The following is a 15,955-nucleotide window of genomic DNA, read 5'->3' on the forward strand; positions in this document are numbered from 1 at the left end:
CTGAGAGGTAAAAAACTGCCAAATTGTAAGCTACGTATTGTGTTATGAAACTGATACCGGTATATGCCATTATTTTTTTGACATATTTACAAATTTGTAGAATTGTCATTGTGGAGGTGACAGATAGTCCTTCATATGTAGCCTGTAATGTGTATATAACTAGGGAAGCTATTTTCGCGAATGTTTTGTAATTTAAAATCTCCTGAACAGCGTTTAGCAGTAATGACGAAATTGAAATGAGACCACTGGGTTTTTAGACAACAGATTAACCTAACCTTCAATTTCAGCGACTGTGTAGTCAAAGATAAATTTCATATTAGCAAGACATCAGCTGAATATATTATACAGTAAATCCTACAGGACAACAATAAATTGCAGTCACAAACACAAAAGTATTCATTCACACGTCAAGAACAAATTCTGTATCGTCTGCATTGGCTGTGTAATATTCTAATCGTATTAAAATGACTTGCTAGTCTGTCTGAGTGAGTAGGAACAAAATTTACTGTAGGTTAAATTTCAGTCTTGGATTTTACCGCTTCGTAATAAGAGTCGATCGTTTGTGCATCGCATTGAATGATCGACATCGTTCTTCAGAATCATCTAAAGCGAAATATAGTAAACTTCAGATGTCGCGTTTATGAATGATTGTAAGAATTTCGCACAAGTGTTCATAATGGGAGAAATATCACATCTTACAATAGGAAATGATTGAGTTTGTTCTTTTCAGTTTTCATACAGTTGGTAATATTTGTCACACGGCAGGTTGCGGAGATCACATACGCAGTCCTGTTGAGGTTCATGGAACGTTTTGTTTTTACATATTTTGTGATGATAACGGTGCAACGGTAATCCCGTTGTCAAGTAACGAAAGTCTTGTTTGGGTCCTGTCCATGACCGATCTGGCATTGCATTTGTGGTGTAAAACTCGGAGCATATGGTTTTCCTCTTCTCTTGTCTTTCTTTTACAACTTTTGCCCATTAGTCGTGAAGGGGAGCGAGGATCTTACTCGTAGGTCCTCCAACAGGGAAGTCTCTTGCGTGAGTTCACATACTAATCTTGATAGAGTATATTTGGACATCCCAGGGCTAATTTTAAGAAACGGGCCTTTGTTTTCTCCAGATCTGGAGGTCCTTTACACTGAGATTTTGCCAGATGATTTCTATACCGTAACACAGCGTAGGAATGATTTTAGCTTCGAATAGTTTTAAGGCAGAAGGGAGACTTAGGATTTTGATTTCCTTGATGTCGAACATTCCCTTGGTCGCTGCTGTGGCTCTCTCCATAATGTGTATTCTAAACGACAAGTTTATTTTGCCTGTCACGTAAGAGTAACTTGACCGAGGTCGATAGCTGCAGTCGCTTAATTGCGGCCAGTATCCAGTATTTGGGAGATAGTGGGTTCGAACCCCACTGTCGGCAGCCCTGAAGATGGTTTTCCGAGGTTTCCCATTTTCACACCAGGCAAATGCTGGGGCTGTACCTAATTAAGGCCACGGCCACTTCTTTCCCACTCCTAGCTCCTTCCTGCCCCATCGTCGCCATAAGACCTATCTGTGTCGGTGCGACGTAAAGCAACTTGCAAAATAAAATAAAAATATAAGATATATATGTCCAATAAGCGAAGGATTCTGAAGTTTGGCCGCTGCGACTGCTCCGTCAGCTATTATTTATCCGCGCCTTCCTAACAGAAGTGTACATAGTTATTTACGTCCCTTGTTTAATATTATCTCGTACTGAAGTAGGTATTAATGTTACTGTTGTCATTCCCGTTGATTCGTGTGTTAAAAGTGCTGTATTAGTGTTTTCATTAGTTCAGTTTAATATTTAGGTTATAAGGTCTAGTACGGTATTCGAGGGCTTTAGCTTTAGTGACAGATTTGTTTTTAATTTCAAGTTTCGTGTTGTATTAACTTGTGTATGTGTGCTGTTCACGTGTGTTTGAATAATTCGTCTTGGAGGTTCAAATTCAAGTTCAACCTCATCTAGGGACGACAGTGAGTGATGGCAGATGACGTCGAGGAGATCAAACCCATCTCTATTGATTAAAAAAATAGTCCAAGCGTGAGTAAGAATTTGTTTGTTCTACTTGCTGAAAAATCACTGTGCTCTATAATATCATTGGTAATATAATTACATTAGCTCATGTGTTACGTATTGTATGCGTATGTTGCTTAGTATGGTCATTATTTTGATATCTAGCCTACATTGGATACGAGATTTATGAATGTCATAGTTTGTTTTTAGATCAGGTTTAGAAGTAAGCTGTGATTTTTTATTGCCACCATTCAGTACATGTATTATTGCTCGTGATTGTTATATGTACCGTATTGCATGTTGGCTATGGCATGACTTCGTTATAATGCCTTCGTTGAATGTCTGTTTTCTTCATGTGTTAAGACATCGGACGGAATTTTTCAGCTGATATTAGCGCCCTCCTATATTTTAAGTGTATGGTAATATCATTACAGTACGGGTAGAGCTATGAATGCATGCTGTCGGTTGGTTGAGTCTGTGAATTTCGTAACTTGGGAAATAAAAGAAGCGAAAATTGACGTCAATTGTCCCTTTGGGAAAAATCAAAATATGTCAATTCGGTCATGGCCATCCATCGCCGGTTGCTAGGAAACGTCGCGTCACACACTTTGTAGGTATCGCTAATTTCGGATGACACCCAGCCAAAGTCAAAAAATGTTTCATTACGAAAACTGACAGGAGATTCAGTGACAAAATCAGCTGATGGGTACCTCGCAACGCAGCGCGCCATACTTCTCGCCACGGCCGCACCTGTCAAAACCCATCTCTTATTGGATTAGTCGTCGGACGAATTTAATGAAATATTTCCGGGCAGTGCTTAATACATGGCTCGCGTAAGATAAATACGAATTATTACGCCTTATGACGGTGCCAACACTTTCGATAATCAGTTCGAACTAGAGCTCTGCCATGTCTCTCAAGTTTCATTAACTTGGTTCAAAGCTATATTTACATAAAGTCGTAACAGAGATGCGATCCCCGTTTACGAACCCTCACATTTACAACGTGTCTGCTTTGATACGGTTCCGATGCCCATATAACCGTCGTAGTCCATCACTGTATTACATTTCACTATTGTTCTTAATTTTTGCAAACGAGTAAACGTAAAGACGAGCCTTTCCCTGACTTTACTGCCAAGATAACGTTCAAATGAGAACGTGATGCGACATTTCGACGTAGTTTTTAACATGCCATACAGATATAGTACTTTCATATTTATTTTAAACTTCCACAACTGTCGAACTGAATTAACTTTCAAGCTACTATGGTCATGACGAAATTAGGGGTATTTATTGAAAACGTGATGTCACCCTGCCAACTTGGAGTAATGAAGGTTGATACGTTGGTCCGGTCATGTTTGTTGTTGAGGATAGCCGCCGTGATGGATTACACTGTGTATGATAATTTAGAGTTGTTTCGGCATACCTAAGTATGTTTTTGGTTCACTTTTTTATATTTCCCATGAAAAATAACATAAACATCCTGCTTAGATTTCGATCCACTCGATAAGAGGACTAGTGGTTGGGTACAACGCGCAAGCGGAACCCAATAAATAAAAAAAAGTAAGCTGGCAGGAAGTTAGGTCGTGAAGCTTTGAAGGAATCATTCAAATAATCTAAGCACTTGAGGCCTCGCCTCGAACATCAGACGGCAAGCAGTAGGTTATTTTACGTCTAAATACATTACATACTAAATGATTTGCTTACCTCAGTGTCCTGGTCGGCGGTGCTCTCGTTACTGAAACAGAAAATAGCAAGAATTCAGTCCTAGTCAGACATAAAGCTTTAACTAAAAACGTTTAATAAGGTTTACTATTAAAGCACAATATATGGATTTTTAGACCAATGTAATTTAACACTACAATAATATCTATTTGTCAGTATCCTATCTCTGCATGAGATTAATCTTCAACATCGTTTATCACTGTTTGTTTGCAAACATTTACCCTGTTTATCATCAATATTTATATACTACACGGTTTCCAACATTCGAACTCACATACGTAATGAACAACAATGTGTAGTTAATGGGTAAAGTGGCTTTAGCGCCCAATCCATATCCAAGAGGAAGAAGAAGAACTGATAGAAGACGAACAGGCGAGTTGGTCGTGCGGTTAGGGGCGCGGAGCTGTGAGCTTGTATCGGGGAGATAGTGGGTTTGAACCCCACGATCGGCAGCCCTGAAGAGGGTTTTCCGTGCTCAAGGGGTCCACTCAGCCTCGGAAGTTCAACTGAGTAGAGGTGGGTTCGATTCCCACCTCAGCCATCCTGGAAGTGGTTTTTTGTGGTTTCCCACTTCTTCTCCAAGCAAATGCCGGGATGGTCACTAACTTAAGGCCACGGCCGCTTCCTTCCCTCTTCCTTGCCTATGCTTTCCAAACTTCCCATCCCCCACCAAGGCCCCTGTTCAGCATAGCAGGTGAGGCCGCCTGGGCGAGGTACTGGTCATCCTCCCCAGTTGTATCCCCGTCCCAATGTCTCACGCTCCAGGACACTGCCCTTGAGGCGGTAGAGGTGGAATCCTTCGCTGAGTCCGGGTGAAAAACCAACCCTGGAGGGTAAGCGGTGTGGACATTAAAAAAAAACGCCTGAGAGTATTACAAAGAATTATGTAAATAAGTTAATTTGGCTAGCATCTGAATAAAAACGGAAACGAGTAAAGAAACAAGCGATTTTAGGATGTTTTACCGGAACTGCATTTAGGCCGAAAGTGATTTTCGAAATTTTTTTTTAGCTTTATAAAGCTACCCAAGACTCACAATTTGAAATCTTTCGTGCCCTTTAGCCTTTCAAATTTAAGCACAATTGAGGAAATTGCTTAATTTTAAGTTTTTCATAGTATGAGGACCCCCACTTTGTCCAAGAAATGTTTTCAACATTAAAAACGGAAAACCATCTTCAGGGCTGCTGACGGTGAGATTCGAACCCCTCAACTCCGAGATGCAAGCTCACAGCTACGCGATCCTAACCGCACGGCCAACTCGATCGGTCGCAAACCAATAAAGAAAAGCTGTGAAGAAAACGATGTTGAGTACTGCCACAACCATGGCGGTTGGTATCAGTTTGTTGGAAGAAGAGTCTACAAGGAATTCTGAGTTTTCTTCCTAGGTTTATCGTAATTCTGTATTCACTATTGCATGCTTCTGTTGTGGTTGGCAGTGTGGTATGTTGAATTCAGACAATCACAAACACGCACAGGAATGAATCAGAATTCCCGGAACCCTCGGAAATCATCGCTGGACATTTCACTTAGAATGTCTAATGAAGCAAATTCTATGCAGCACTCGTAAGCTCCACGTTTGTTTCACATTCAGTTCTAAGGAACTGACATAACAATGCTGCTTTTTTTTTTTTTTTTTTTTTTTTTTTTTTTTTTTTTTCAATTCCTTCCTTTATGTTAATTTTGTCTGTTTAAGCTCCTTTCTCTGCGACATCAAACAAACGAGACTCGAACAGAGTTAAATGCGTCTTTCAGAGAAGAGCGAATTTGAACAGCTGTTGTTCAAGGTAACTGCCACATAGGAAATGAGAAGTACTCGTGCTTTTGCCAAGATAGCTCACTGCGAAACTTACAACAGGGTCTTAGCCAACACTGCCAAGTTTTCAACTGTAAATTATTCGAAAATGTATGTGGTCAAGGCAGTATTATTGGACCTTTATGTTTTATTATATATATAATTGATATGAGTAAAGAAGCGGAATCAGAGATAAGGCTTTTTGCAGATGATGTTATTCTCTATAGAATAATAAAAAAATAAAAAAAATTGTGAGCAACTGCAACATGACGTCGATAATGTTGTGAGTTGAACAGCAGGCAATGGTATGATGATAAACGGGGTTAAAAGCGTTGCCTACGTTATAATACAAGGCCTGGAAATAGAGCCCGTAAAACGCTATGGAAGTGGTTACACTGAAGTTCAATGCCCGGCCACTAGGATCGCTATTTTTCCCCCTGTCTACCAGGCTCGCGCCTTTAAACGTGTTCATTAACTGAGTTGGTTGTGAATGTTTGTCTGATGTTAAGCATTCGCAGTTCCAGTCATGCTTTATTCACGAGAAATTAAAGGTAGTGGAATTTCGTTTCACAAGTTTCCAGTGAATGTTCAATGTTCGAAACATTATACAGAGGAAGTATTACGCATGAGATACGACTTCAAGCTGATCGAAGTAGGCCTCTGTTCCTAAGTTTTGATCCGAGTTATGTCATAAGAATCGGGCGATCCCAAAATTTGTCACTGGACTTTTTTAAAATTATGCTACCGTGACCGGCAATCATTTGAGAGGCATCTTCAAACTCAGAAATCTTAAATTAGGAAACCAACAAGGAAAATAATTTGCCCAACAAATTTCACGAAAATGAATGTAGCAAGAGCTAAAAATATTGTATTTTCCCCTGAAACAATCTCCGGTTTGTAAAGTATGGAGGTGGTTTTGTCCCGAGAGCATAAAATACAGTTTAAAATAAGCCATTTGTTTTATGGAGCATTTTATTAAATTGTTCAATGCGCATAACGTCTGCAACATCTCACATGGGACATATTCAGGAACGAGAACAAACGAGCATCTTTTAACCGGGCGAGTTGGTCGTACGGTTAGGGGCGCACGGCTGTGAGCTTGCATCCGGGAGATAGTGGGTTCGAATCCCACTGTCGGCAGCCCTGAAGATGGTTTTCCGTGGTTTCCCATTTTGACACCAGGCAAATGCTGGCGCTGTACCTTAATTAAGGCCATGGCCGCTTCCTTCCAACTCCTAGGCCTTTCCTATCCCATCGTCGCCATAATACCTACTTGTGTCGATGCGATGTAAAGTCACTAGCAAAAAAAAGCATCTTTTAGTACTGAAGATGAACTCGTCAGTTGGTTAATTAATGATTTCCTGTCATATTAAGAAACTTAAAATGCATTCAGAGAAAGTAAAAAATAATCATGAGAGAGATGTATCAGGCATAGATCTTGACTACCCAGTCCACTGTGGCCTGCGTAAAATACCTCATAAGTATACATTTGCATAATGCATTGATGAAGAACCTAACGAGCTATGACATCGAGCTCTTCTTCAGCTATCTAAGACGCCAAGCGGAATACAATGACATTATGGTTCGTGTGGCAAAAGAAAAAACAGACTGTAAATGCTGTTTAGAACATATCTGTTCTCCAGCTACTCAAAGTCCAACATTGTGTCTTATTCGTTTTCAAGATCGAGGAGCCCTCAGATACCGAAAATAGTCTGTGGCACTTCTGCAGTGAACGACGAAATTTGTCACTTCCGCTACGCAGTACTTGTTCCGAAGAGAGTTACTAAAAGGTGTACGTTTATTTTTTCGAAAGACATGTTCAACAGTGAAATTAAGTGTGGAAAGTGTAAAGGCGACAAACCACCTCTTTTTCTACTATGAAAATTTCTGAGACCTCTGTTAGACAACATTACTTTGAGCCACTCAAGTAGAAGAGAGAAAGTTTTGAAACTTGATACGAAGCCCCTCAGAAGGAAAGTTTTGAAACTTCAATGACATATCCAAGCCAATGCAGCACCGCTCTATAAATAAAGTACTGTCAATACTCGCAAAAACATTCAGTTCTTTTTATTTACTATATACTTTACTTATTGACATATACGGCCATGCGAATACAAGGGAGCAAGACCGCGATCCTAGCGGCTGAATGGTGAACTAGGAAGCAACCCGTTTCCACGAGTGCATTTCAAGGCCTTGTATTATAGCTTAGGCAACGGTTAAAAGTCAGGTTGTGAGTTTAACAAATAGGAAAAGTCCTCTCAGTTTTCATTACTGCGTTGATGGGGTGGGAGTTACTTATGGGGATTACTGTAAGTACCGTACCTAGGTGTTAACAGGCCTATTAGGAAAGATCTTCATTGGGGCAATCACATAAATGGGATTGTAAATAAAGGGTACAAATCTCTGCACATGGTTATGAGGGTATTTAGGGGTTGTAGTAAGAATGTAAAGGAGACAGCATATAAGTCTCTGGTAATACCCCAACTAGAGTATAGTTCCAGTGTACGGGACCCTCACCAGGACTACTTGATACAAGAACAGGAAAAATAAAAAATAAAAAAAGCAGCTCGATTTGTTTTGTGTGCTTTCCGACAAAAGAGTAACGTTACGAAAATGTTGCAAAGTTTGCACTGGGAAGACTTGGGAGAAAGGAGACGAGCTGTTCGTTTAAGTGGTATGTTCCGAGCTGTCAGCGGAGAGATGTCGTGGAATGACATTAGTAGACGAATAAGTTTGAGCGGTGTCTTAAAAGTAGGAAAGATCACAATATGAAGATAAATTTGTAATTCAAAAGGATAAATTGGGGCACATATTCGTTTATAGGAAGGGGAGTTAGGGATTGGAATAACTTACCAAGGGAGATCTTCAATAAATTTCCAATTTCTTTGAAATCATTTAAGAAAAGGCTAGGAAAACAACAGATATGGAATCTGCCACCTGGGCGACTGCCCTAAATGCAGATCAGTAGTGATTGGTTGATTGCTACTCTGCCCACTCAGTCTACGTGATTACAATTGAGGAGCTATCTGATGGTGAGATGACGGAACCAAGAATTACGGCCAAGAAGATGTGTCGTGCTGACCGCACTACACCTCGTAATCTGCAGGCGTTCGGGCTGAGCAGCGGTCGCTTGGTAGGCCTCGGCCCTTCGGGGCTGTTGCGCCATGGGGTTTGGTTTAGTAGTAGTATATTTACATCGATGCTGCCAGCTGTGAGCTTCGGTTACAGAAGCTACCTGCCTCTCTTTCTTAGGCTTACACCTTTTTGTTTTCAACCTCGCGCTCCTTTTCAGCCGTTCTTCCGCCAAGATGTTCCGCGGTTTAGCAGCTTCTTTCTCTGGTTCATCCCTCAACTTTCTTCCTAAACATAGTCCTCTCCATTACGTCCTCTGGTCTTATATCATTTACCCGCACCTCCTTCAACCAGCGAGGATGGAATTTCCATTTTTCCTGGAAAGTGAGCAATTTGTGCGCCGATCTCTCCGGGTCATTCGCTTCACACGACCATAACAGATTATTATTATTATTATTATTATTATTATTATTATTATTATTATTATTATTATTATTATTATTATTACATAGTTATGCCCTACTTAGGAGCTCGACTGAACCAGCTTAGCTGATGTGTTTGCCTTTTTCTCCCAAAATATTTTCATCCTCTCCCCGAGCTTCTTCCTTCGTTCTTCTGTCTGGTGTTGGGTTTGTCTTCAAACTTGTGATTGTCGATTTTGGTTCTGAATGTGCATCTGTCCTGTATAATGTCTTCTGAGATGTTGATTTCCTGGAGATCTGCTTCACTTTCACGAAGCCAGCTGTTCTTGGTTTTAGATGAAAGTGCCAGGTTGAGAATTCTGTTACTGTTCATTCTGATAAAGTGTCCATAAAATTTCAGTCGTCTTTTCCGAAAAGTGTGAGATAATTTTTCAGAATGACTATATATTTCCTGGGAAGATTTTTTCCTCCATTTTCCCTCTATACAAACTGTGTCAAACATTCTTCCTAAAATTTTCCTTTACTGTCTCTCCGTGTCTTTGGTTAGAGACCCGCCACCAATGATTAAGATTTCTGAAAGGTTGATTCAATGCCGTAAAATGACAGCCAGAGAACATCTTGAGGCAACCTCTAAGGCTTACTACCTTAGTTGTAACATTGAGGTTGATCACAATCAATCTCCCCAATACCTTCAACCTATTGGCATGATGTCGTTATGCAACGATGTACGTACCCCAGGCACTAGTACACATACTAGTTTTTGTCATACCGGGCGAATTGGCCGTGCGGTTAAGAACGCGCCGCTGTGAGCTCGCACCCGGAAGATAGTGGGTTCGAAGCCCACGTCCGGCAGCCCTGAAGATGGTTTTCCGTGGTTTCCCATTTTCACACCAGGCAAATGCTGGGGCTGACGGCCACGTCGTCCCCATTCCTAGGCCTTTCTTGTCCCATCGTCACCATAAGACCTATCTGTGTCGGTGCGACGTAAAGCAACTAGCAAAAAAAAAAGTTTTTGTCATCGGATCCTGGGGGACCGAGAACATCATGCGGGAATGTATCGGAGCTTCTCAAATCTCTTCGCCCAAAATGTAAGACTTTCATTGGTAATCTAAACATCGACACGCTTCGGAAAACTGGGAAGTTAAAGCTATTATTATTATTATTATTATTATTATTATTATTATTATTATTATTATTATTATTATTATTATTCATCGTTAGGACCACTAAGGACCGCGAGATCTCAACTGTTTGTCTTCTTGCGGGCCCACCAGGTTTTCATCCATTTGGAATGTGCTTTCTTCCATGCATCAGAAGGAACATGCTTTGGTCGAGTTGGGACTTCTTCTTGATGAACCTGTCTAAGTTTGTATTTGAGTGGTGGTCGGAGTTGAAGGTCTGTTTCTGAGTCTCCATACTTTAAAACTTGCTTATCAATTTCCACCAACCAAGGAGGAATCGTTTTGAGTCTTCTAAAGCAGGAAAACAAATGTGTACTGATTCTGTCAGCTGGCAATCTGAAGAGGTGAGCTTAAAAAGTTATCCTTAAAAAGTTTCGGTATGGGTATATAAGCCTATTTCTAAGTTGCTCCGAAGTCTGTAAACACCATCTATGAGACTGGGACCAAGAATTTTTCGGATAATCCTCCTTTTCTTAATTGCCAGTTTTTCAAGCAGGCTGTGTTCGAAGTGCTAAACATTCTGCTGCATATACTGCTTCAGGTCTAATTACAGTTTGGCAATGTCAAACTTTTGCTTTTCGAGATATAGACTTTTTGTTATATATGTTTTGAGTGAGTATTTATTATTATTATTATTATTATTATTATTATTATTATTATTATTATTATTATTATTATTATTATTATTATTATTATTATTATTATGGTATTCGCAAACAAATCACTCTTAACTGTGAAGATGCCAATAAAGGAAATGGCGCAAACAAACCAGCACTAAGGTCATAATAATAGAATCCAAATTGGTTAGCATGCTGGCCTTTGGTCACTGGGGCCCCGGGTTAGTCTTCCGGCAGGGTCGGGAATTTTAATCATAATTGGTTCATTCTGCTGGCATGGATACTAGGTGTATGTGTCGTCTTCATCATAATTTCATCCTCATCACGACGCGCAGGTCACCTACGGGAGTCAAAGCTAAAGACCTGCATCTGGCGAGCCGAACTTGTCCTCGCATAATCCGGCACTAAAAGCCATGTGCCATTTCAATTCAATAGAATCTAAATTATTTATCGTTGCAGGAGTGCAAAAATGTGTAACGGGGGTTGCAACATCACTATTCCTTGATACAAAAAGTCTTTACAGCATGGTAACAAACACTGTCTGAATGCTGCTTCTCCAGCCAGGCGCCATTGTTATGACAAGAAGCAGTACAAGAATGCTGGTCCATGTGGTGTACATAACCCGTCAACCCAATAGCGTAGTAAATACGTCGATGGCTACAGATGAGAAGTGTTTATTTGCACATCACATATTTGACCGAAGGACCTTCCACTTCTTTGAGGCTTGCAGATGTTCCAGCAGTGCAAACGGAAGTCGAGAAATGTGAATAAACGAACTGTTTGGCTCTCTCTCTCTCATGAAGCAATATAGTGGAAAGGACTATTTCAGGAGCATTACACAGGGTCAGCAAACATCAAAGCTCCGTTGTTGAAAACTATGTTGAACCTAGGATAGCATCATGATGTTTCTTAATTCTTTTTAAGTGCATCGAAAAATCAAAGGGATAACAATTCACGTTACAGTTCGATAACACTGAGGAGGTGAGCAATTGAATATTTCTCCGTGTTCTAGAACCTATTTATGAAATATAAGGAGCAATTATAACACATTAAAATGGAATAATTTCACTATCGTTATTATTATCGTTAGACGTATGATGCAGGAGAACTGCCATCCGATTTTAGACAGAATGTTGCTATAACTATTCCCAATAAGTGAGGTGCTGCCAGGTGTGAAAACTACCGCACCATTAGTTTAGTATCTCACTCTTGCAAAATTTTAACACGCAGTATTTACAGAAGAATGAAAAGACATGTTGGAACGGAGTTGGGAGAAGATCAGTTTGGCTTCAGTAAAACGTGAAGCAATCCTGACTTTACGTCTGATCTTAGAGGAACAAATTAAAAAAGAAAATCCTTCATAGATGGCATTCGTAGATCTAGACGAGTCATTTGATCATGTTGATTGGACCAAGCTATTTGAGATCCTTAAGATAATTGGGGATAGAATAGAAATAGAAACATATTTATTTAAAGTTAATTACAAGTAGGACCCAAATTTTTTGTACAACTCAGAGACCCTCCTGATGAACAAAAAAGGCACCATGGATGATCTAGAGAAAGCCGAAAGACGTATCCTCAGGAAAATTCATGGACCGAGATTGCTCCCAGATGGAACCTACAGACTTAAATAGAACTCTGAGCTGTATCGACAGTTAGAATCAGCCAATACCAGCATGCGACGTAGGAGGCTTAAGTTCGACGGACACCTACAACGAATGGACAGCAACAGGCTTACCAAGAAGATCTTTTCTTTGGTTAAAAGCTACAAGACTGGAAGCTTGTGGCTTAATGAAGTACAGAAGGACTTGGATTCGGCTGGGATTTCAGATATTGATATAGAAGATCGTTCGAAATTTTGTGCTATGGTACAGTCTTGGACCCCACCACCTAGAGTTCCTAGAAGTCAGAAGCCCCTTTCACAGGAGAGAAAGGAGAAATTATCAGCAGGGCTCAAGAGATATTGGGAACAAAGAAGAGCATCGAGGAGGAACTAGTCACCAGCGCTCCTTAGTGGGCTTAAATCAATAATAACAATAATACAAGTAGGACTAGAGGTCCCTTTGGCTGTAACTAATTGTCACTGTAACTTAATGTATCAATTAATATACAAAATCTAACAACAAGAATGCATACCGCTGTCTCAATGCTGTATAGAGATTGAGACGGCGGTGGAATACATAAACGAACGAAAGATAAATTTCCTACTGAAGACAAGAAAGATTAAAACCTAAACATCTAGGAGATTATTATAATATTTTTACCATTTCAGAACTATTAGGCAGTACCATATGGCTGATAAGACAGGCATGAGGGAGTTATTAAAAAGTAACCATGATCGGTGGAAAACGGTAAATAAAAATGTAAACACACTCTGAGATGGGTTTAAAGCAATTGATGAGGACTGTGAAAATAGATTTGCAGTACAATTAAAGGTGGTAAGGATTGGTAAAGACCCATATTATTATAATAAAGAAATAAAGAGACTAAGAAAGAGGTGCAAATCGGAAAGAAATAGAGTTAGAAATGGCTGTGGAAGTAAGGAGAAATTGAAGGAACTTACTAGGAAATTGGATCCAGCAAAGAAGTCAGCTAAGGGTAACATGATGGCAAGCATAATTGGCGGTCATACAAATTTTAGTGAACAATGGAAGGGTATGTATAGGTACTTTAAGGCACAAACAGGTTCAAAGAAGTTCCAGGAATCATTAATGAACGAGGGGAATATGTGAGGATCTTCAAAAGGCAGAAATATTCAATAGGAGTATGTAAAGATTGTTGGTTACAAGGATAATGTCCAGATAGAGGAGGTGACTAATGCTAAAGAAGTATTAAAATTTACAGATGATAACAAAGACATTTACAATAAGATAAAAATGTTGAAAACTAGAAAATCAGCTGGAATTGATATGATTTCTGGGGATATACTAAAGGCAATGGGTTGGGATATAGTACTATATCTTAAGTACCAATTTGATTATTGTTTGCATGAAGGAGCTATACCAAATGAATGGAGAGTTACTATAGTAGCCCTTGTGTATAAAGGAAAGGGTGATAGACATAAAGCTGAAAATTACAGGCTAGTAAGTTTGACATGCGTTGCATGTAAGCTTTGGGAAGGCATTCTTTCTGATTGTATTAGACATGTTTGCGAAATTAATAACTGGTTCAATAGAAGGCAGTTCGGGTTTAGCAAAGGTTATTCCAGTGAAGTTCAACTTGTAGGATTCCAACAAGATATAGCAGATATCTTGGATTCAGGAGGTCAAATGGACTGTATCGCGATTGACCTGTCTAAAGCATTTGATAGGGTGGATCATGGGAGACTACTGGCAAAAATGAATGCAACTGGACTAGACAAAAGAGTGACTGAATGGTTTGCTATATTTCTAGAGAATAGATCTCAGAGAGTTAGAGTAGGCGAAGCTTTATCTGACCCTGTAATAATTAAGAGGGGGAATTCCTCAAGGCAGTATTATTGGACCTTTATGTTTTATACATATAAATGCTATGAGTAAAGAAGTGGAATCAGAGATAAGGCATTTTGCGGATGATGTTATTCTGTGTAGAGAAATAAGTTAAACGATTGTGAGCAACTGCAAAATGACCTCGATAATGTTGTGAGATGGACAGCTGGCAATGGTATGATGATAAACGGGGTTAAAAGTCAGGTTGTGAGTTTCACAAATGGGAAAAGTCCCCTCAGTTTTAATTACTGCGTTGATGGTGTGGAAGTTCCTTTGGGGATCATTGTAAGTATCTAGGTGTTAATATAAGGAAAGATCTTCATTGGGGTAATCACATAAATGGGATTGTAAATAAAGGGTACAGATCTCTGCACATGGTTATGAGGGTATTTAGGGGTTGTAGTAAGGATGTAAAGGAGAGGGTATATACGTCTCTGGTGAGACCCCAACTAGAGTATGGTTCCAGTGTATGGGACCCTCACCAGGATTACTTGATACAAGAACTGAAAGAAAAAAAAATCCAAAAAAAAAGCAGCTCGATTTGTTCTGGGTAATCTCCGACAAAAGAGTAGCGTTACAAAATTGTTGCAAAGTTTGAGCTGGGAAGACTTGGGAGAAAGAAGACGAGCTGCTCGTCTAAGTGTTATGTTGCGAGCTGTCAGAAGTGGTGTCTTGAAAAGTAGGAAAGATTACAATATGAAGATAAAGTTGGAATTCAAGAGGACAAATTGGGGCAAATATTCGTTGATAGGAAGGGGAGTTAGGGATTGGAATAACTTACGAAGGAAGATGTTCAATACATTTCCAATTTCTTTGTAATCGTTTGAGAAAAGGCTAGGAAAACAACAGATAGGGAATCTGCCACGTGGGCGACTGCCCTAAATGCAGATCAGTATTGACTGATTGTTTAATTGAAACATAGACTACAGGCCTACTAACAAGAAAGAGAAGACATAAGAGAAACGTAAGATACATTTTAATGCCGAGAATGAATTAATAAAACTAAACATCTTAAATGTATCTAGGAGATTATGATATTTCGTAATATTTAATTAATTCGGTGAAAATTTACTTACATGGCTTAATAAGTGGAAAGGCAGCGGTATTTAAGACATTTGTTCTAAGTTTGCCCCCCCCTCCTTTTCAAGGTTTACAAAGAACAGGCGATAAAGGAAATCAAAGAGGAATTTGGAAAATGAAAAATGAAATGGCGTATGACTTTTAGTGCCGGGAGTGTCCGAGGACATGTTCGGCTCGCCAGGTGCAGGTCTTCTGATTTGACACTCGTGGGTGACCTGCGCGTCGTGATGGGGATGAAATGATGATGAAGACGACACATACATCCAGCCCCCGTGCAAACGAAATTAACCAATGATGGTTAAATATTCCGACCCTGCCGGTAATCGATCCGGGACTCCTGTGACCAAAAGCCAGCACGCTAACCATTCAGTCATGGAGCCGGGCAGTCTCGGTGAGAGTACAAGAGGAACATAAATAAATCTAAAACAAAGGAAATAGAGTACAGTCGAATGAAGTCTGGTGATGCGAGAAATAGAGATTAGGAAATGAAGTCTTAAAGGAAGTAGATGAATATTGCTACTTGGGTCGTAGAATAACTAATGACGGTAGAAGTATGGAGATTTT

The 15,955-nt window shown here is 39.8% G+C and overlaps 1 protein-coding gene across 2 annotated transcripts in view; it reads right to left on the reverse strand.

Annotated features, from left to right (window-relative positions):
- The window catches only part of LOC136884469 (inositol 1,4,5-triphosphate receptor associated 1), a 286,150-nt gene that overhangs the window by 49,399 nt on the left and 220,796 nt on the right, over positions 1 to 15,955 (reverse strand). For both annotated transcript variants that reach the window (XM_067156658.2, XM_067156659.2), the window contains one exon: positions 3,745 to 3,775. In XM_067156658.2, coding sequence (XP_067012759.2) covers positions 3,745 to 3,775 — 31 coding nt within the window. The remainder of the gene's footprint in view (positions 1 to 3,744; positions 3,776 to 15,955) is intronic.

The sequence above is a fragment of the Anabrus simplex genome, chromosome 12 (genome assembly GCF_040414725.1).
Source record: "Anabrus simplex isolate iqAnaSimp1 chromosome 12, ASM4041472v1, whole genome shotgun sequence".
In the NCBI taxonomy this organism is placed as follows: Eukaryota; Metazoa; Arthropoda; class Insecta; order Orthoptera; family Tettigoniidae; genus Anabrus; species Anabrus simplex.